Raw genomic sequence first — 21,049 nt, forward strand, 5'->3', positions numbered from 1 at the left:
TATCAGTCCAATAGGAAACAACACTATTCATTCTCTGGGAGCTGCCCCAGCCCTGTTCTGGGCCACAGTCTAGAACTTTCTTTTCCAGCTCACAACCTGCATGTACCTCAGGTCCCTGGAGACCCCAGCCCAGCTGAGGGAGAGCAGCTTCCTGATTCCCTGTGACAAAGAACTCCCCTCGCACCACTCCCCACTCCCTCCCAAGTACAGACGCCCTTCCGTCCTGCTCCAGTTGAAGGGGTGACAAAGATTCCTGAAGCATTCTGTCTGAGTCTAACGGTGGCTCTAGCCAGACACAGGGAAATGTGGCTGGCTGGCTGTTGGGTGATCCAGTTCCTTGGGAGCCAATGTTTGTACCCCTGGGATTAGCTGTTTTTCCCACTAAAATAAGCACTGAGAGGCAAGACCGTGTCCTCTGAGCTATTTGCCAAAGACTCCAGGCTAGAGGAAAAAGAACGCGGCTTGATAGAAGCGCAAAGTGGATCCAGCACCAACTCTGCCATTGTCTAATCCTAGGTCCTGAGTGAACACTGACGGCCAGTTTACATCTCAGGTGTGTAGGGAGCGTGGAGGAGGCAAATCCTATTTGGAGAAAGCCAGTGTCCAACACAGCACTTGGTAAACATCAGGCATGGGAATGCTGAGTGACAGGCACCACGGGCCATGCTGAGCCCCACTCGCTCATCTGGCTGGGGTCATCAGAGGGAGGCCCAACCCAAGATATCCTGTCCACGGGCTGGGGAGCAGCAACAGTCAGGAGCGACGGCCCAGCCCACCTCCCCTAGGAGGCGGAGGGAAGCGGGCTGAGTGGTTGTCAGGCATGGTCCTCCCCATCTGCGACGTGGCGGTAGCCAGGAGGCTGGGCCTGCATCCGGAAGAGGACGGTGAGGAGCAGCACTATGAGGAGGAAGAGGATGGAGCCACACACAGCCAAGGCCACGATCACCTCTGGGCATGGGGGAGGCGAGAGAAAGGTCATGTCAGTGTTCCATCATGTGCCAGGTACTGTTCTGACATATGTCAGTGTTCCATCATGTGCCAGGTACTGTTCTGACATATAGGAGATATCCATCATGTGCCAGGTACTGTTCTGACATATAGGAGATACACGGAGGTAAGACAGAGTCCCAGCTCTCATGGAGTTTACGTGCTAGAAGAGGGGATGTAATAAATAAGCAAATGGACTGGTCACAGTGGCTCATGCCTATAGTCCCAGCACTTTGGAAGGCTGAGACGGGCAGATCACCTGAGGTCAGGAGTTTGAGACCAGCCTGGCCAACATAGTGAAATGCCATCTCTACTAAAAATACAAAAAATTAGCTGGGCGTGGTGATGCGCGCGTGTAATCCCAGCTACTCGGGAGGCTGAGGCAGAGTAATTGCTTCAACCCGGGAGGCAGAGGTTGCAGTGAGCTGAGATCGTGCCATTGCACCCTAGCTTGGGCAACAAGAGTGAAACTCCATCTCAAAAAATAAAAAATAAATAAAAGCTGGGCGTGGTGGTACACGCCTGTAGTCCCAGGTACTCAGGAGGATGAGGCGGGAGAATCGCTTGAACCTGGGAGGCGGAGGCTGCAGTGAACCGAGATCACACCACTGCACTCCAGCCTGGGCAACAGAATGAGACGCTGTCTCAAAAAAAAAAAAAGTTAGGAGTGACAGGTCAGTGACGAATGTGATACAGAGAAACAAAGCAAATAGGTCAGCAGGGAAGGCATCATTGAGGAAGTGAGAAGTTTAACAGAGACCTGGAGTCAATGAGTGACATACAATGATCTGAGAAGAGTATCATGGGGCAGAGGACAGGAAGGAAGGGCAAAAGGCCCAAATGTGGGGATAAGCCTGGCATGTGCTAGGATCATCAAGAAAGTCAGTCTCACCAGAGCAGAGTAAGCAAGGGGCATGTAGGAGATGGGGCAGGAGACCAGATGGAGTAGGGCCTGGAAGGCCATGGTGAAGAACTTGGATTTTATTCTACATGTGATGGGAAGCCATTGGAAAATTCTGAGAGGACGGTACCGTGAACTGCTTTAAAAGTTAACTCAGTCGGCCACGGTAGCTCATGCCTGTAATCCCAGCACTTTGGGAGACTAAGGTGGGCGGATCACCTGAGGTCAGGAGTTTGAAACCAGCCTGACCAACATGGAGAAACCTCGTCTCTACTGAAAATACAAAATCAGCCAGGCATGGTGATGCATGCCTGTCATCCCAGCTACTCAGGAGGCTGAGGCAGGAGAATCGCTTGAACCCGGGAGGCGGAGGTTGCAGTGAGCCGAGATTGCGCCATTGCACTCCAGCCTGGGTGACAAGAGTAAAACTCTGTCTCAAAAAAATAAAAGTTAACTCTGCTGTGCTGAAAGACTGGTAGGGACAAGAATAGAACCAGAAAGAACTAGGAAACTTCAATCGGTCAGGCAAAAGCTGACAGTAGATTGGACTGTGGAGGCAAGAGCACATATTAATATTTGAAAGGTTGAGCTGATCTGGCAGTGGGCTGGATGAGGGGTATGAGAAACGGTATGCAGTATGACTCCAAGGGTTATACTGTGCCACTAGGCGACTCGTGGCATTGACTGAAACAAGGAAGTCTGGAACAAAAGCAGCTTTGGAAGGAAAAGCATCTGGTTTAAGACATTGCAACTTTGAGATGCCTTACTTAACATGCACGTAGAGACCTCAAGTCGGCAGCTGGATGTCAGTCTGTAGCTCAGAGAAGAGGTGGTGAATCTGTGAGTCAGGGCGTAAGGACAGAAGTGAGCATGGAGATGGGCATAAAGTCATAAGGCTGCATAAGATCACTTGGGAGTGTGCACAGATGGGGAAAGTGCCAGGGATGAGTCCTGGGTCATCCGTTCTTTAGTGAGGAAGGGACAACTAAAGTCAGGAGAAGCCAAGACAGTGTTTCAGGAAGGGGTGGCCGATTATGTAATGCTGCTGAGAGGTGAGAGAAGCTAAGAAGTGGTCACTGGCTTTGGTAAGAGGAGGTCACTGGTCACCAGACAAGTGTGGCTTCGGGGTAGTGGAAGGTGACACAAGACTGTCTAATGTGAGTCCAAGAGAACAGGCGGTGAGGAAGCAGAGCCAGAGTCTAGGCAGCTCTTTCGAGGATTCCATTCTGAGAGGGAAGAGGCTGGTGGCTGGGGAAGAGGTGGCTCTCAGAGGTCATGGATGGGCTTTTGGGAGGGAAGTGATCCAGTAGAGAAGCAGAGGCGTCAGAGCTCCTTGCAGAGGTGAGGAGAGAGAACCCGAGTGCGGGTGGAGAGACCATCCTAAGCAGTGGCTTCCCCCAGCAAGTAAGCTGGTGGAGCTGGTGGTGGAAGAACGAGCGGATTCTCTCCTGGCTCTTATTTTCTCGGTGATATAAGTGAGACATCACCTGAGGGTGAGAAGTGGGGAGAAGGTATAAAGTGGTCTGGGGTCGGGGAGGAAACTCCTAGCAAATGCAGTCAGATGACTGGGAGTGCGACAGCTCTTGAGATTTGAGGATGTGAACTGCAGGTTGGTCTGGGGCATGACTAGCAAGGAGTCCGGTGACAGCTCACCTGTGTCTGCAGGACCACTTGCCAGCTGGCACTCCTGCTGCCAGTCCTTGGGCACGACGGGCTCCGTGAGGTGAAGGAAGTCCTGCAGTGGGCAGCGGTGAGGGCAGCCAGGCAGGCTGAGCGGCCAGGGGGCCTTGTCACTCTCGTTCCGAAAGTACATCTCCACTGAGAAATTCCTAAGGGTCGACAGGAGGCAACATGGGAGCTGCTCAGCCTGCCTGTCATGGGGTCCTTGGGCTGCCCCGAGCCACCTCCTGAGGGCCCTCTCCAGAGGACACTGCTAGCTCCACTCACCCAGAATCTTCCTGGTACAGTTCAAATATGTGGCAGGAGGCGTAGGGGGCTTGTTCGCCATTGTAGACGTCCAGTGCCATTTGCAGGGCAACCAGCGTAGTGTCGTGCTGCAGGGGAGAGGGGCTCCCCATCAGCATTGTTCCCCACACCCGCAGGAACTGAACAGAGAAGAAATCCAGCTCCTTGCCTGACACAGCACTCACCGCGGAGTAAACCAGCAGCTTGGGGAGCTGGGAGGTGGTCGCCATTAGGGTCAGGTTCTTCCTTATCTGAGCCAGCAGGACTCCTGAAGGAGAAAAGTCCCCGGTGTTGCCGGCTACAGCCACCCCTGCCTTCTAATTCCACCCATCTGTGCTCCTTTCACCCTCTGCCAGGCCTGGGCCTCATCCCCTACACGGAGAACTCTTTAGTGTCATAGGGACCGTGTAAGAACTCTGTGGCACCCCTCCTCTCTGAGAACTGTCAAACGTACAGAAGGAAGCAAGACAAAACAAGGTATTTGCCTATATTTCAACACGGATATAGAAACCTGCCTGTGTTTACAGAAGCACTTCAGTTTGAAACAAATGTAAACGTAAGATTGCTTCAGAGTACACAGTGGGTGGATCCGTGCCCGGGTAACTACCATATGCTCTGAAAACTGAGATGTCAAAAAGGTGTGACAGCAGGCAAGCCCTTAGGTGCTCAAATGAGGAAGCTGGCATGTGTATTACTCTCAGCCTTCTCAAAATGGCCCCCACTGGTTCTCTTGGGGCACCTATTCATTTAGGAGAGGGAGGGTCTTCTGATGTGGGCGAAACTTAAGAACATGAATGGCAGGGCCGGGCATGGTGGCTCATGTGTGTAATCCCAGCACTTTGGAAGGCTGAGGCGGGCAGATCACCAGAGGTCAGGAGTTTGAGACCAGCCTGGCCAACATAGTGAAACCCTGTCTCTACTAAAAATACAAAAAGTAGCCAGGCATGGTGGCAGGCACCTGTAATCCCAGCTACTCAGGAGGCTGAGGCAGGAGAATCACTTGAACCTGGGAGGTGGAGGTTGTAATGAGCCAAGATCATGCCACTGTACTACAGCCTGGGTGACAGAGCGAGACTCTTGTCTCAAAATAAATAAATAGGCTGGGTACGGCAGCTCATGCCTGTAATCCCAGCACTTTGGGAGGCCGAGGTGGGTGGATCACCTGAGGTCAGGAGTTCAAGACCAGCCTGGCCAACATGGTGAAACCCCATTTCTACTAAAAATACAAAAATTATCCAGGCATGGTGGCATGTGCCTGTAATCCCAGCTACTCAGAAGGCTGAGGTAGGAGAATCGCTTGGACCCAGGAGGCAGAGGTTGTAGTGAGCCAAGATCGAGCCATTGCACTCCAGCCTGGGTGACAAAAGGGAAACTCCGTCCCCCCGAAAAATAAATAAATAAATTAATAATTTCTTTTAAAAAGAATATGAATGGCAGAAAAGGAAGACAGCTGGGTAAATTTGGTGACTAGCAGCACGAGGAGGGGAATTTGGTTTTGAAAGAGCAGGGAGTGTTTCAGTAGAGAGGGAAGTGTGTGAGAAGCCCCCACAGCAGATTTTTAATGCCTTAGGGTCCTGAGGAGTGGAGTGACATGCTGTGTTTGTCACTCACCCCCCTGAAGCCGGGCCTTCTCCGCCTGCTGGTAGATTCCGAAGAGGAAGCGGAAGCTGAAGTCCTTTAGCCGGCTGAGACGCTGCATGGTTTGGGGTGAGGCCCAGGGCGGCAGGTGCAGCCCATGCGTTTGCTGTATATCGCAGCGGGCAGGTTAGCGCCCCAGGCCTAGGCCAGCCTCTCCAGGGGGCAGCTCTCTTCCCCAGTGGGAAGGTGCCTGTGTGTGTGAGGGAGGGAGAGGAGACAGAGGCAGAGGGGCTGGAACTAGTAGACATGGCAGGCGGTGTGGATGCTGCAGGGCACAGGAAAGGAAGCTCAGGCACAAAAAGTGAGACTCAGCAGAAAGGAGCTCTGGGTGGAGAGCAGCAGGGACTGCTGACAATTAATAAACCATTTCCCACTCTGAGGATCTCTGTCACCCGTGAGGGAAGTTCCCGTGTTTCACAAGCACAGCCTCCCTGGACCTCCCCAGGGGCGTGACGGTATCAGGCACCGTGTTCTACCATCCTGGTGACCTGGGCCTGCTGAGGGGGAAAAGAGTGATCACAGTGGGCACTCTAGTGGGCTCACCTCACAGAAGAGTGTGTCATAGACATTCCAGACGGTCTCCAGTGTCAGGTCTGTAAGCCCTGTCTCGTTGGCCACCATGTCCAGAAATTGCTAAGAAAAATGGATCAGGGTCTCAGTCCTTTTGTGGGGAAAAGACAGTGTGGTGACCTCCACCTCTGCCCCCACTCACTGCATTCCGAGAACTCTCGTTCTGATACTCTGGTGTCTGCCGGGTCTCATTCTGCAGCTGCTCATAACGGGGACATGGGCCCAATGGGAACTTCAGCAGCTGTAGAGCGAAGCGGGGAAACAGGCAGTGGGAAAAGGAGCCTGGCATCAGCAGGCACATGGCCACAGCTGTCCCCTCACCATCCCAGGGAGGGGCTGGCCACTCTCACCCTGTCCTCAGTGATGGGCACAGTGTGCACAGGGATAGGCTGCCACGAGATGTTCGGGTTGAAGCGCTGCATCCCGTTGGGAGGGAAGAGTCCAGCCAGGTTGGCCTCAGCACTCATGAGAGTCCGGTCAAAGTCTGTGCTTCGCACATAAACCTGCAGAGATAGCAACACAAGTCACACGTGTGCGTGTGTGTGCACGCACGCATGTGTGGTGGGGAAGTTGTGGTCACCCTGAAGTGGAGCCTTATGTGTGTGTGTGTGTGTGTGTGTGTGTGTGTGTGTGTGTGGTGGGAAGTTCTGGTCACCCCAAAGTGGAGCCCCGGGGGAGAACCTGTTCTTGAGGGTCACCCAGCAAACTGTAAACCTACCATGCATCTGGCCCTCACCCTCCTCTGGCCTCTGGCCTTCCCCGTCCCCCACACACTCCACTGGGGGTTGTCACCACTCTGTGAAGAACTCCTGTGGGAATAGCCTTAATTGAAATACCCCTTCCTCCCAGTCAAAAGTGCTGAGTCAATCAGTAAGGCTCTCTGGTCTGTCTGGTTTCATAACAACACCTCTCTCCCTGTCTAGATCAGGGTCCTTGGGGCAGAAACTGACTCCAGTGACGACCCTTAGAGACCAGGGAGAAAAAATAAGATAAAGGGCTGGGCCTGGTGTCTCACACCTATAATCCCAGCACTTTGGGAGGCCAATGCAGGAGGATCGCTTGAGGCCAGGAGCTCGAGACCAGCCTAGGCAACATAGTGAGACCCTGTCTCTATAAAAAATGACCCAGGTGTGGGGGCACCAGCTACTTGGGAGGCTGAGGCAGGAGGATCACTTGAGCCCAGGAGTTTGAGGCTGCAGTGAGCTATGATTGAGTCACTGTGCTACAGTTTGGGTGACAGAGTGAGACTCCTTTAAAATATATGTATACATTTTGGGCCAGGCATGGTGGCTCACACCTGTAATCCCAGCATTTTAGGAGGCCAAGGCGGGCAGATCAGCTGAGGTCAGGAGTTCGAGACCAGCCTGGCCAACATGGTTAAATCCTGTCTCTACTAAAAATACAAAAATTAGCCAGTGGCGTGCACCTGTAATCCCAGCTACTCGGGAGGCTTGAGACAGGAGAATCGCTTGAACCCAGGAGGCGGAGGTTGCAGTGAGCCAAGATCATGTCACTGCACTCCAGCCTGGGCAACACAGCAAGACTCCATCTCAAAATAAATAAATAAATAAATAATATTTTGAAGAGCTTATTCAGAGATAGTGGTTCATGAAAAGGTAGGAGGAAACTGGGGAAGGACAAGCTCAGGACAGAGCTGGGCCTTAAGGGAACAATTAACAATATGTAGGGACTCTTGACACAGCTGAGGCTGACAGTGGTAACCAGAGGAATAGCTTCCCCCATCCCTGGGGTAGGGCAAGGACTCAAGGAGCAGGCACACTCGCCAGTCCTCCCTGATGTGCCCTAGGAACGTAGCGTGACCTGGCGTGGCAGACAGGGCTCGAAGACCTCATCTTGATCAAGGAAAGACAAGCCCTATCTACGTGTGTCTTCCCCGCTGTCTTTCATCTTGGCCCTGTCTGGTTTATCATCAGATACCCCTACAACATTCTAAGCTCCATGAAGACAGAGATCATATCTGTACGGTACACCACTGAATGCAAAGTGCTAGCATAGTTCTTGGCCTTTAATGGGTACTCAATAAATGTCTTGGATGGAAAGCCTGTGATTTCACAGAGTCAGAAACCACTTTGCCAGGCCCGCCCGTAAGGCTGAATTTGGATGCTTAATCAGGTTTGCCTCTTCCTAGCCAAGCAGGGGCAACTCAGCTCCTGGGCTTTGTTCCAGACAGCTCTCAGATGTCTTTTCCTGTAGTTGTAACCAAAAATACAAGAAGGAGGCCAAAGTGCCCAGCCTCAGCCTTAGGCTCCCTGAGGGCAAAAGATGAGGGCAGCATACCCCATTCCCCTTGCCTCTGGAACTCCCAACCTTACCTCTTGCCGGTGATAAGAGGTGTTCAGGAAGCCGTGATAGCGCTGCCGCAGGGCCTGGCCCAGCTCCCAGTGCTGTAGCATCCCCTCCTGTGGGCAAACCCAAAAGTTAAGAAGGTCTAGAGGGAAGGGGTGGCTCACAAGCCCCATGGGGTTTAGGCCCTGTTGCTTTCCAGGTTTACCCTTTGCTGGAGTCAATTAATCTGATCCCAGAAGTCTTTCATTAAGTGGCCAGTCATGCACGGCAATATCATGGGCACAGAGGTTAAGGTTATGAAATCTGGTCAAAGTCAGCACCCATATGGGAAAAGGCGGTTTAGTAAGGCCCCAAGTTCTGTAGCCTGCTCTAGACATCACTCATTCTACAGCTCATCCTGAGGAAAGGCTGGCTTCTGACCCACCTTGGTTAACTGACCAAACCCCTGGGGCCATTCTTCTTCCTGGTAGGGGTCCTTGGGATATGTCTTCACTGGTGAACGGTCTCCATGGCGGTACAGCTGAGGGAAGAAAATGGTTTGCCTATAGGTCAGAAGCATCTCCTTGATAGGGACCTAGAGCCTACCTTTTGCCCCATGTTAAGGAAGGAAGTCTCATTCCCTTTGGGAAGCCTACTCGCTGCAAAAGACCCCAGTTAGGAGTCAGTCACTTCTTCCAGATTCCAGACACTCTAACTTGGCTAAGCAATGCCACTGGAGACCACAGGCAAAGCCAAGGTACAGGTGGTAAGGGAAAAGAGAAGTGAAAGCAATGTATGTGGTGGGGACAACTGGGGAAAAAAGACAACCAAAGGCTTTTTTAGGGATGAGTCTTAACCATTCAACTACTTCCCTGTCTCAGGGCAGACTCACCCCCACCTATTCGGTCACCCTGACCCCCATAACCCAGGGCTCCACGTCAATCCTGAATCCAGCCTCCCAACTACACAGGCCAGTCGTCCTCTCCTAAACCAGCTGTTCCTTCCCAAGATCCCCGACCCCCACCAGCTGGCCTTTGCCCTTCTAGCTTCAGGGAACTCTTTGGTGACCCCATTTCTCATTACCAAGGTAACGAAGCGCAGACTCCGGGCCTGGGTGGGCGGCATCACCATCAAGTTCGCGCCGAGAAGGAGCTGGAGGAGAGCCGCACGGCTCCAGCCGGACCGCTTGCCCGCCATCACCGTTGTAATCTATGCAGCAAAAAAGCTGGAACCCGCTGGGTGGCACCTGCAAGCAGCCGCCCGGACGCACCCGTAAGGACACACGCCGGAAGTGCGCTCGCCGCCATCTTACTTAGGGACGAGCTGGGGTTGGGGGCGTAATCTCCAAGAGAAGGCGTAATCTCGGTGGGAATGCGTGCAGGAGGGTCGCGATCTGGCTGTGGCGGAGGAGCGTAGGCACGTAGCCCGACCTGGCGAGGCAGACAGGGCTCGAAGACCTCATCTTGATCAAGAAGGCATTAAGTTCGCGTTTGCCTCTGCTAGGAGAAAGCCCTTACCAAGGTGGCGCTTCCAGTGGGCGGGACCATGTCCTGGAAAGCGAGCGTCCCCTCCAGCCGGGGTGCTTCCAGGCTTGACCCCATAGCTAGAGCGGGTGCAGAGTTGAGGCGAGGGACGGGAAAGCAGAGGTCGCTTCTCTCCACGTCCCTGCCTTTGCAGGGGATTGAGCCCTGGCCCTGTTTTCCAGGAGACGTTTTGCTTGGGGTGCAGGGCACAGTATGTAAACAACCGTTTGGATTTCCTGTGTCCTTGAGGTTGCCCCAAGTCTAGCCTACCGTTCCTGCCCCGCACGAAGCTTCAGTAGCCCTTTCACTTTCCCTTCCAGTCCTTTCCCTGACCCGCCCCTCCACTTCCAAGTTTTAGTTAATTGGAGTCAAGACGTCATGCCTCTTCCCAAAGGAGTTGGGTTGCACAGGATGTTCAGACTTTACAAACCCAAAGCACTGAATCCCTAGGGGAGGAATTTCAGACCAGTGGGGAGGTATTTTGAGGTAAGGGGCAGGCGCATATCATAAAGTGGGAGTACATGTGGTTTACACAGAATCAGTGGCCCTCTTGGAGTTGACCATTAGGATTCAGGTGCAGCCAGTTTGGCCTCAGGACTTTGTGACTAATATGACGGTTGCAGGTCAGATCGTAGGTCCTGTGGATGCTTTGATTCAGATCTGCCTACTGGAAGCAAATCTCAGATCTTTGGGAAACAAAACTGATCAGGCTTGGGCTGGGCACCGAGGTTCGCCTGTAATCCCAGCACTTCGAGAGGCCGAGGCAGGCAGATCTCCAGAGATCAGGAATTCGAGACCAGCCTGGCCAACGTGGCGAAACCCCATCTCTACTAAAAATAATAATAATTAAAAAATAGCTGGGTGTGGTGGCGTGCTCCTGTAATCCTAGCTACTCAGGAGGCTGAGGCAGGAGAATCGCTTGAACTCGGAAAGTGGAGGTCACAGTGAGCCGAGATAACACAACTGCACTCCAGCCTGTGCGACAAAGCGAGACTCTGTCTCAACAAAAAAAAAAAACCTGATTAGGCTTGGTGTGGTTGCTCACGTTTGTAATCTCAGCACTTTGGGAGGCTAGGATGGGAAGATTGCTTGAGCCCAGGAGTTCGAGACCAGCCTGAGCAGCTTACGAAGAGCTCATCTCTACAAAAAAAAAAAAAAAAGTTTAAAAATTAGCTGGGTGTGGTGGCACACACCTGTGGTCCTAGGTCCTCAGGAAGCTGAGGTGGGAGGATCACCTTGAGCCTGGGAGGTTGAGGCTAAAGTGAGCCATCATGGTGCAACTGCACTCCAGTCTGGATGGCAGAGCAAGACTGTGTCTCAAAAAAACAAAAAGAAAAGAAAAAAAAAAGATCAGAATTAGCTGTCCTTATTTTGCCCTAGGACTCCAGATTCAGTTATCTATATATACTTCAGGATTTAAACTTTGCTTCCAGAGTTGTTGTGGAGGAGGCTGAGAAGCAAATAGAATAAGAGCTGAAGCCTGGGTAGCCAAATAGTTCTTAACCTTCTTATTTAATCACAAGCCCCTTTTTGAATCACATGAAAATTTTGCACCTCTCCTCCAGAAAAATGTTCACACATGTAAAGACGCACATGGAATTTTGCATATAATCCCAAATGGTTCACAAAGACCATTTACTAGAGGTTTCATAAATCAGCATCTCTGAATACCTGATTTAACCTAGTCCTCTTACTTCACAGCTTAGGAAACAAACCTAAAGAGAGGAAGTGAGTTGCCCAAACTCACAGTTTAGGAGAATGGATTAAAAGTCTAGTTTTGTGGTTTTCAGTTAAATAGTCTATATTGGGCTGCTTCTTGCAGGCTACTCAAACTGCATTACTAAACTGTAATTGGTGATCCTGAAATACTTTTCAATAAAGAGGTATCTGTCAAAGGAAACCTTTTCACATTAGTGGGACTAAACAGGGCCTAGGCCGGGCACGGCTCACACCTGTAATCTCAGCACTTTAGGAGGACAAGGCAGGCAGATCACCTGAGGTCAGGAGTTCGAGACCAGCCTGGCCACCACGGTGAAACCCCATCTCTACTAAAAATACAAAAATTAGCCGGATGTAGTGGGGCACGCCTGTAATCCCAGCTACCCAGGAGGCTGAGACAGGAGAATTGCTTGAACCCAGGAGGCAGAGGCTGCAGTGAGCCAAGATTGTGCCACTCCAGCCTGGGCAACAGAGCGAGAATCTGTCTCAAAAAAATAAAATAAAGGGGGCTTGGGTAATTGGCAGAATGCTGCATATTAGTGGCGAGGAGAGGGGTTGAGTGTTTTGTTTTTGTGGGCCTCTTACTCTCCTTGCAAACTAGCCATTGTACTTTCAGAGTGTAAATCTTTGGCTCACCAAATTTCAGCAATCTCTCAAATTCAGCTTTTGCTTTTCTTCCCACTTGCTCAAATATGTCTGTATTCTTTGTGCATGCAAGTATCCCACGTGGGAGGGATTGATGAAGCAGATATTATTTCAGTTTTTATAGGGAGAAGCTATTCCAGGAAGGGTGGGGGTTACAGCACAAGTAGATAGTAGAGCCTGGAGCTGAGCCCTAGTTTCTTCTTCCTTTGCCCCCAGCTTTTGCATTTTCTGCCAGATGATTCTGTGGTCCTTACACTTTGGTTCCTAACTACAGATGCAAAAAAAAACAAAAACAAAAATACAACACACATGTAGATGGTGAGATAGATGGATATGTGGGCCTATACCAGATAAAATAAATCAGAATCTCTGAAGGTGAGGACAGGAACCACTGCCTTATTCGGTGTTGGCAGAAGCAAACCTAAATCCAGGTATGTTCGCCACTTTTTTCCATCTGAAGAGGCAGTTTTTTGTTGTTGTTGTTTGTTTTTTTGTTTTGAGACGGAGTTTTGCTCTTGTGGCCCAGGCTGGAATGCAATGGCGCCATCTCAGCTCATGGCAACCTCCACCTCCCAGGTTCAAGTGATTCTCCTGCCTCAGCCTCCCGAGTAGCTGGGATTACGGGCACCCGCCACCACGCCTGGCTGATTTTTTTGTATTTTTAGTAGAGACGGGGTTTCACCGTGTTAGCCAGGATGATCTCAATCTCCTGACCTCGTGATCTGCTTGCCTCGGCCTCCCAAACTGCTGGGATTACAGGTGTGAGCCACCGCACCTGGCCCCAGCCCAGTTTTATATGATGGAGTGTGTTTGTGATTTTTGTTTGTTTAAGCTTGAGCTCGAACTTTTGAATCAGCTAAACTTGTTTTTTTGTTTTTGTTTTTGTTTTTGTTTGAGACGGTCTCCCTCTGTCACCCAGGCTGGAGTGCAGTGGTACAATCATGGCTCATTGCAGCCTCAATCTCCTGGGCTCCAATGGTCCTCCTACCTCAGCCCCCCAAGTAGCTGGGACTAAAGGCAGATGCCACCACGCCTGGCTAATTTGTGTGTGTGTGTGTGTGTGTGTGTGTTTCTGTAAACGTGAGGTTTCACCATGTTGCCTAGGCTAATCTCAAACTCCTGGACTCAAGCGATCTGCCCTTCTGGCCTCCCAAAGTGCTAGGATTACAAGTGTGAGCCACCACACCCAGTCTTATACCTGTATTCAAATTTGATATTTGCCCCTTGCTAGTGACTATCTCCTAGAGTTTACTGTGAGAATAAATGAAATAATGCATGTAAAGATAAACGTATGTAGTAGGCATGAAATCAATGTTACGTCTTTCCTTTCTGCCTTCTGTATCATCTCTGAACTCAGGTCTGGGAATCCAGGTTTCTGGATTATTCTCTATGTTGTGATTGGAAGGTTGGGCAGAAGTCACTTGAGTAGATATGCAGTGGTCTGCAAGATGATCCCCACACTTTCCACCCTTCCAGAACGGTGAAGGAGGGAACAAGAAAGAGTTGCCCTCGTCCATCCCTGCAGAGCTTACCCTGCAGCCTGCTTCATGGGAATGAGTACTTTCAGGGGAGTTAGCCAGTAGTACCTGTGACCGTGGCTGGTGAATGTTCCTGTTTCTGCTTCAAGTTTCTCCTTGCTGTGAGAAGAAACCTGTGGAGGTTCTGGGGGGCCAGATATGTGACTTGGTAGATCCCCGAGTGTGTTCCCAGGGACATTGCCTCCTGCAGGAGCCAAGGAAACATAGAAGAGGCCCATAGGACTGGCAGCTTTGGACCTAACAACTGCAAGCTGGTGGGACTGTGGCACGGGGGTGGGGCTGGCAAAGTGGGAACGTGATTCCAGCTGCTGGTCACTTCACTGCTTGCCCTGGCTTGAAGCAAGTCTCAGTGGTTGGTCTCCAGAAACTCCATGGAAATACTGCCAACAGGTTTTGGTCTTCTCGCCTTTTCCTCTCCTTTTCCCTCTTTGTAGGGATGACGGTTGGGGTTTCTGAGCTGTAACCTGGTAGGACAGCTCTGGCAGTTGAAGTCCTGGTTATAATTTCTTCTAAACAGGAGATGAGGCTGAGACCAACTCCCTGGCTTGGGGGAGTTGGTCCCCGACCTACTTTTTCAGCAGTTGGCCCTAGCCTGGCGCCCCCCATCCAGGTGGGGCTTGTATGTGGTCCTGGGTCCTGAGAAGCCACCTGTGGGGAGACTAGGTGTCAGGAGAAGGAGTTGAAGAACAAAGTGGATGAAAGAGACTTCTCCCAGCTCGCAGAAGATAGGGTACCAGGCCCCAGACCATTGATTCCTGAGTTTCTTGAAACCAGGCATCTCAGAGACATCTCTGACTGCCCTGCTGGGCTGGAACTTCTGGGAGCAGGGAGGTAGAGGAGGGAGCTGGACTGGCGATGTGGGTGCTGGGACAGAATAGTGCCAGTCTCTCAGTGACTAGAGTCCCTGGTTTCTGCTTTTCCAGGACAGCTGGGGCCTTGTGAAAATCAGAGAGGGAACACATGCAAGAGGAATGGAGAGCCTTGTGCTTGTGACTCAGAGATACCCAGACCAGGGTGGGGGCCTTGGGAGGGGACAACCTTGTGATGAGGGGGAACAAGAGCAAGAGCTGCAGGCAGAAGTCTGAGATGGGGGTGTCACAGGGGCTTTTCTGAAATGTGAAAATGAATACATGGGCAGATTTTGCAACAGCACCCAGCCTGCTGTCTTCTCACACTTTGCTCCCCAGCCCCCGCCTGTTCCCCATATCCCACCCTGTGCTTCCTCCCGTTTTTCAACCAGGCTCCTCTTCTGCCTCAGCCTTCAACTTTTCCTCATCTGGTCCCTTCTGTCCCATCCACACCCCCATCCACTCTTTCCCTGTTTCCTCTGCTCTTTTCCCTGGTGCCCTCTTCATCTGTTTTGGTCTCTTTGGCTGCCTGCCCTGGCCCCCGTCCTTCTGTGCTTTAATGTGGGGCCCATGGGAACTGGAGTTCATAGCAAAACAGGAAGAGCCCGTGAGCAGGAAACTGGGAATGGGGTAGGGGGTGAATGACCAGCAGTAACCTCAGCTCCTCGCCTCCCACATCTGGACTGGAGCATCTGCAGGGTTCTCAGCCTCTCCCCTGTAGCCCACCAGCCCTGGCTGCTTCCATTCCAGCACTTCACTGGCCCGAGATGCAACAAAACAGGATTGTCCTGGACTCTGACACAGCAAAGGGACTGGAGTGAGGACATCTGGGTTCTGATCCCAGCCGGGCCACTACCTGTGTGGTCTTGGAAAAGGCCCTCACACAAGTTTCAGTGTGCTCTGTCAAATGGAGCTCAGGTTACTTACACTGCTTTCCCCCCAGGGCCGCTCTAAGGACCAGAAAAGATAGTGAAGGGTTTGTGCTGTGTATGGAAACAAGTACAAAGTTCAAAATCCACTGAGTTAAGGCAATGGGAAGACCCACAACTGAAAGAACTGAGAGGGTGATGACAACTCGTGCCATTTCTCGAACACTTACTGTGTGCCACACATTGTGATACAATCTGTAGTCCCTCCCTCCTTCCTTCCTTCCTTCGTTCCTTCCTTCCCTCCTTCCTTCCTTCCTTCTTTCTTTCTTTTTTTTTTTTTTTTGATGGAGTTTTGCTCTTGTTGCCCAGGCTGGAGGGTAGTGACGTGATCTCGGGTCACTGCAACCTCCGTCTCCCAGGTTCGAGCCATTCTCCTGCCTCAGCCTTCCAAGTAGCTGGGATTATAGGCATGCGCCACCACACCCGGCTAATTTTTTGTATTTTTAGTAGCGATGGGGTTTCTCCAGGTTGGCCAGGCTGGTCTGGAACTCCTGACCTCACGTGATCCGTCTGCCTGGGCCTCCCAAACTGCTGGGATTATAGGCATGAGCCACCGCATCTAGCATGATCTGTCGTTTCAATCTCACAACAACATTGTGTGGTAAAAATGACTACTATCCCTGTTTTTCTTTCTTTCTTTCTTTCTTTCTTTTTTTCTTTTCTTTTCTTTTTTTTGAGACAGAGTCTCGCTCTGTCACCCAGGCTGGAGAGCAGTGGCACAATCTCGGCTCACTGCAACCTCCCAGGTTCAAGTGATTCTCCTGCCTCAGCCTCCTGAGTAGCTGGGATTACAGATCCATACCACCATGCCTGGCTAACTTTTGTATTTTTAGTAGAGACGGGGTTTCACCATGTTGGCCAGGCTGGTCTCAAACTCCTGACCTCGTGATCCACCTGCCTAGGCCTCTGAAAGTGCTGGGATTTCAGGTGTGAGCCACCATGCCCAGCCTATGTATTTTTCAACACACCATTATGGGCTCGAATATTCATATTTTAAAGATAGGGAAACAAAGATTCAGAGACATTAAGTAACTTGCTCAATCAAGATCACATAGGTACTAAGAGGTTTAGGATTTGAACCCAAAATCTGAGCTCAGAGTCTGAACACTAAGTCAACATGCTGAGTTGAAATTGACTACAGCAGTTGTGAGTATGTGCCTGTAATGCTAGCACTTTGGAAGGCTGAGGTGGGAGGATGGCTTGAGCCCAGGAGTGTGAAACCAGCCTGGGCAACGTAGTGAGACCCCACCTCAAAAAAGGAAAAAAAAAAGGAATAATTAAAAAAAATTGACTAGGGCTAACAAGTAGGGGATAGATGAGAATAATATTTTTCTTGTTACTCATTCAACAAATAGGAACACAGTACCTACTCTGTTGCTTCCTCTATGCCAGCCCTGTTTCAGGGGTTTTGGGGAAGATGAAATCAATAAAATATGATGTCTACTTTCTGGGATGGATTTCATGCCGCAGGCAACAGAGTGGGAAGAATGGCTATAGTCTCAGTAGCTGCTGGTTGGAGCCTGCCATCACTTCAGATGGGGTTGTTCCCCAGATGAGGCAACCCTCATACCTTCCCAGGTCCATCCTGGGCTGCCACCTGAGTTGCCTGCCTTCCTTCTGCCACCCCCCACCCCTATCCCAGGCCTGCCATTGCTCATAGCAGATTTCCTACCCCAAAGGCTCTCCTGGCCTCCTCTCTTATCTGTGGCCCCCGCAGGCCACCCACTTTCAGAAACTCCCTGGAAGGCCCAGCACCTGCCTCTCTGTACCCCTGGATTTCTACCAGCTTGGCTGAAGCCTAGGGCTAGTGGGGAGAGCTTCTTGGCCTCTTCCCAGAGGCAAGGGAGGAGGAGGGAGGCTGGGAAAGCAGGCTGGGGCTCAGTGTTGCAATTCCAGGCTCTGCCGGGACCTTTGCTCCGAGAGGTGCCTATGGAGGGGAGGGAACACCGACTCTGGAGGCTGCTGGGATTGGGGTAGGGGTTCCTAGGAGGCAGTCCTTTTGCAAGAGCTCCTAAGAGCGCTGGGTAAGGAGAGGAAGGGGAGAGACATGGAACTTGGCAGGTCTGCAGAGAAATGCCACTGTTTTGACCGGGAGTAGGGGGGTGGGAGTGGCAGGAGAGGGGGTGGCCGGCTGGGGAGGAGCCAGCCTGGTGGAGAAGCTGCCCTGTGGGCGGGGTGAGGAGGGGAGGGCTGCGGTCGTCAGGCAGGAAGGAGGGGTGGCCTGACCCCTCGGCAGTCCCTCCCCTAGCCTTTCCCCAAATTGCTACTTCCCTGGGGTTCCAGGTCCTGCTTGTACTCAGCTCCAGCTCACCGGCTGGCCACCGAGACCTCTGGACAGGGAACTGCACCATCCTCTTCTCCCAGCAAGGGGGCTCCAGAGACTGCCCACCCAGGAAATCTGGTGGACTGGGGACTCGGTGGGTCTGCTCCTTAGCAGTGTCCTGGGGCTCTGTGTGTGTATCTGGGGTGGGGTAGGCGAATGTCGTAAGGATCTTAGAAGGGGGTTTCTGGGGAGAAGTTAGGGGTGATGGTGATGGAAGCTTGGGACAGGCACAGGACTCTGGGTCCCAAAATAACTCATGAGGGATTCGGGGGAGGAGGTCCTCTATGTGAATTGGGGAGATTCTTGGAGACAAGAGGTTTGTGCTGGGACCCTGGAAAGTGGCATGAGCAAGGTTCTCTAATAAGCAGCGTGTTTCACTGGGTGGAGTGAGCTTCGATCCCATCTCCTGGTCCTGTTCAACTTTGGCTGTCCTCAGTGTTGGAGGGGGAAGGGGCCCGAGAGAAGCAGGGCAGATGTACCCAAACATTCCCCGCTGGTTTGGAGGGGACTTTGGGGGAGAAAGGCTGGCACCGTGACTGGGAGCCCAGACTTTGGAGTCAGACGAGGGTTGGAGTCTTGATTCTACCGCCGCCTACGTGTGACCATAGTTACTTAATCTCTTTGAATCTCAGTTTGCTTATCTGTAAAATGAGTTTAAGAATAGTCCTGAGCCGGGAGCAGTAGCGTGCGCCTATAATCTCAGGTACTCAGGAAGCTGAAAGTTGATTGCCTGAGCCCAGTAGTTTGAGGTGATAGTGTCCTATTATTGCACCTGTGAATAGCACTGAGTTCCAGCCTGAGCAACATAGAGAGACCCCATCTCAAAAAAAAAAAAAAAAAAAAGAATAGTCTTGACCTCAGAGGGATATTATGAGGAAAGCACATAAAGCCTTATAATAGGCTGGGCGCAGTGGCTCACTCCAATAATCCCCGCACTTTGGGAGGCCCAGGTGGGAGGATCACTTGAGCCTAGGAGTTCCTAGACTAGCCTGGGCAACATAGGGAGAACCTGTCTCTAAAAAACATACTAGTAATATAATAAAGCCTTAGTACAGGCTAATATATGGCAAGTAAATATTAGCTGATATTGTTGGTATTGATAAAAGGGAGGATCAGGTGGAGAAGGGAGCTGAGGCCAGAAAGAAGGCCAGTTCTAGAAGAGTATAACCTGAGTCCTTCCTGCAGGACAGTGCCTTGGTAATGACCAGGGCTCCAGGAAGAGATGTCCGTGTGGCTGGGGGCCCCTGTGCTTGACATTCCTCCTGGTAAGCTTCATTCCAGCCCTCTCCCCTGAGCCCAGACCGCAGGCTCGTCGCCTCCCCGTAGGAATCAGCCTCCTTCATTACCTGCCTTCTTCCTTCCTCCAGAGAGCAGTCCAGAGTCATTCTTAGTCGTGGTTGCCTCACCCCTGGTTCCAGTACCTGGCCCTTGCAGGCTCCCACCCAGTCCTCCCACTGGGTTTGCTGCTAAAGAGTTGGCCAGCTTAGTGCTTACCCTGCTCTGGCTTTGAAGAGTTTTATCTGATCTCTGAAATGCATACACTCCAGCTCCCCAAAGAGACGAGGGTTAACATCTTCATTTAAGGTCTTGAGATGTAAGAAACTACAAGTGACTAGTCCTAGCTAGAGCCCACACAGACTCTAGGGTCCCAAAGCCTGAGCTGGGACTTTGCTGCCCTCTAAAGGTGGGGATAAGTTTTCAGTTTCCCAGCTAGGACACTGGGCCATGGAGCTGGAATGGAGCCTGAGATCCCCATGTGCCTCTCCTTTGGAGCTCAGACTCTGCAGCGGAGCTGTGGAAGCCAGGTGCACAGGATGCAAGCAGCCAGACCCAGGGAGGCAACAGCTGCATCCTCAGAGAGGAAGCCAGGATGCCCCACTCTGCCAGAGGCACTGCAGGGGTGGGGCTGGAGGCTGCAGAGCCCACAGTCCTGCTCACCAGGGCAGAGACCCCTTCAGAACCCACAGGTGAGGAGCTTCTGGGTTTGGAGGAGGTAGGGGTCCAGATTCCAGGTCCCTGGATCTGGAAGAGGTTCCTTGGGGGTTTTTACTTTATGTGTAATCTCATGGTTAAGTCCAAAGGCTTTAGAGCTAACTAAATCTGACTGATCTAAGTGTGAATTCTGTCTCTACTTTAGGCCTTCCTGAGCCTCAATTTCCTTGTTTATAAAATGGAAAAAAAATTATGTTTGTCATAAGGATCAGTGCATATAAAAGGCTCATACAGTACCTAGAACATAATGGCACTTGGCCAATGAGGGCTACTCTTCTCATAAAAGAGAGACTGGAGTTTGTATAATGAAGGGAATGAAGGTCACTGAGTGCCCAGGGCAGTGACTGAGTCAGGGAGAACATGAAGTTTTTTCCTTGGGGGAAAGCATTGAAACACTTTCCTGTAACCAGAGCTCCGTCCACAAAAGCGGAAAAAGGGGCCAGCCCCCAAAATGCTGGGGAATGAGCTATGCAGCGTGTGTGGGGACAAGGCCTCCGGCTTCCACTACAATGTTCTGAGTTGCGAGGGTTGCAAGGGATTCTTCCGCCGCAGCGTCATCAAGGGAGCGCACTACGTCTGCCACAGTGGCGGCCACTGCCCCATGGACACCTACATGCGTCGCAAGTGCCAGGAGTGTCGGCTTCGCAAGTGCCGCCAGGCTGGCATGCGGGAGGAGTGTGAGTTTCTGGGGCTGGGGTGAAGAAGAGGCTGAGGGGGAAGAGGGGGCCAGGGTGTGACCCAGGACAGGTGCCTGAACTTGTAGGGGCCAACTGATCCCTAAGTATGGATTAAAATATTTTTCTTGACCGGGCGCGGTGGCTCACGCCTGTAATCCCAGCACTTTGGGAGGCTGAAGCGGGCGGATCACCTGAGGTCAGAAGTCTGACACCTGCCTGGCCAACGTAGTGAAACCCCGTCTCTACTAAAAATACAAAAATTATCCGGGTGTGGTGGTGAGCGCCTGTAATCCCAGCTGCTCAGGAGGGTGAGGCAGGAGAATCACTTGAACCCGGGAGGCGGACGTTGCCGTGAGCTGCAATCGCGCCACAGCACTCCCGACTGGACGAATGTGAGACTGTTTCAAAAAAAAAAAACAAAAAAAACTTCTTGCATTTACCTAGTGCTGTCTGTTTTTCTGGAGCCCCAAATCACCCCCTTTGCCTCATCTTTGCTTCCTGTCTCCCC

The 21,049-nt window shown here is 51.7% G+C and overlaps 2 protein-coding genes across 9 annotated transcripts in view; one reads left to right on the forward strand and one right to left on the reverse strand.

Moving 5' to 3' along the window:
• ACP2 (acid phosphatase 2, lysosomal) lies at nt 1-10,065 on the reverse strand. Of its 4 annotated transcripts, XM_011963341.1 has the most exons (11): nt 9,431-10,065; nt 8,793-8,888; nt 8,395-8,481; nt 6,412-6,564; nt 6,204-6,302; nt 6,035-6,124; nt 5,465-5,597; nt 4,039-4,121; nt 3,836-3,942; nt 3,542-3,717; nt 1-948 (listed from the first exon to the last, which is right to left on the reverse strand). In XM_011963341.1, the coding sequence occupies exons 1-11, from the start codon at nt 9,542-9,544 to the stop codon at nt 815-817; spliced, it is 1,272 nt and encodes a 423-aa protein (XP_011818731.1). In that variant the 5' UTR covers nt 9,545-10,065; the 3' UTR covers nt 1-814. The 4 variants fall into 4 exon arrangements, with proteins under 4 accessions (XP_011818731.1, XP_011818733.1, XP_011818735.1 ...); XM_011963343.1 differs by lacking the exon at nt 8,793-8,888; XM_011963345.1 differs by lacking the exon at nt 6,204-6,302 and having other exon boundaries at nt 6,035-6,152; nt 9,431-9,602.
• Nucleotides 9,058-21,049, forward strand: part of NR1H3 (nuclear receptor subfamily 1, group H, member 3) — a 19,206-nt gene continuing 7,214 nt past the window's right edge. For 2 of the 5 annotated variants that reach the window (XM_011963338.1, XM_011963340.1), the window contains exons 1-4: nt 17,740-17,966; nt 19,058-19,137; nt 19,651-19,839; nt 20,275-20,541. In XM_011963338.1, coding sequence (XP_011818728.1) covers nt 19,095-19,137; nt 19,651-19,839; nt 20,275-20,541 — 499 coding nt within the window. In that variant the 5' untranslated portion in view covers nt 17,740-17,966; nt 19,058-19,094. Of the gene's footprint in view, nt 9,111-9,393; nt 9,620-9,652; nt 9,768-17,739; nt 17,967-19,057; nt 19,138-19,650; nt 19,840-20,274; nt 20,542-21,049 lie in introns of those variants that run through there. The other 3 variants (XM_011963337.1, XM_011963336.1, XM_011963339.1) reach the window with 3 other exon arrangements.

The sequence above is a fragment of the Colobus angolensis genome, unplaced genomic scaffold (genome assembly GCF_000951035.1).
Source record: "Colobus angolensis palliatus isolate OR3802 unplaced genomic scaffold, Cang.pa_1.0 Scaffold61, whole genome shotgun sequence".
Taxonomy (NCBI): domain Eukaryota; kingdom Metazoa; phylum Chordata; class Mammalia; order Primates; family Cercopithecidae; genus Colobus; species Colobus angolensis.

Coding starts and splice junctions, on each gene's coding strand:
- ACP2 (XM_011963341.1), bottom strand. CDS start 9,544: ATGGCGGGCAAGCGGTCCGGCTGGAGCCGTGCGGCTCTCCTCCAGCTC. Junction 8,889..9,430: donor GTCTGCGCTTCGTTACCTTG/GTAATGAGAAAT, acceptor TTCTTCCCTCAG/CTGTACCGCCATGGAGACCG. Junction 3,718..3,835: donor CTGTACCAGGAAGATTCTGG/GTGAGTGGAGCT, acceptor GTCGACCCTTAG/GAATTTCTCAGTGGAGATGT.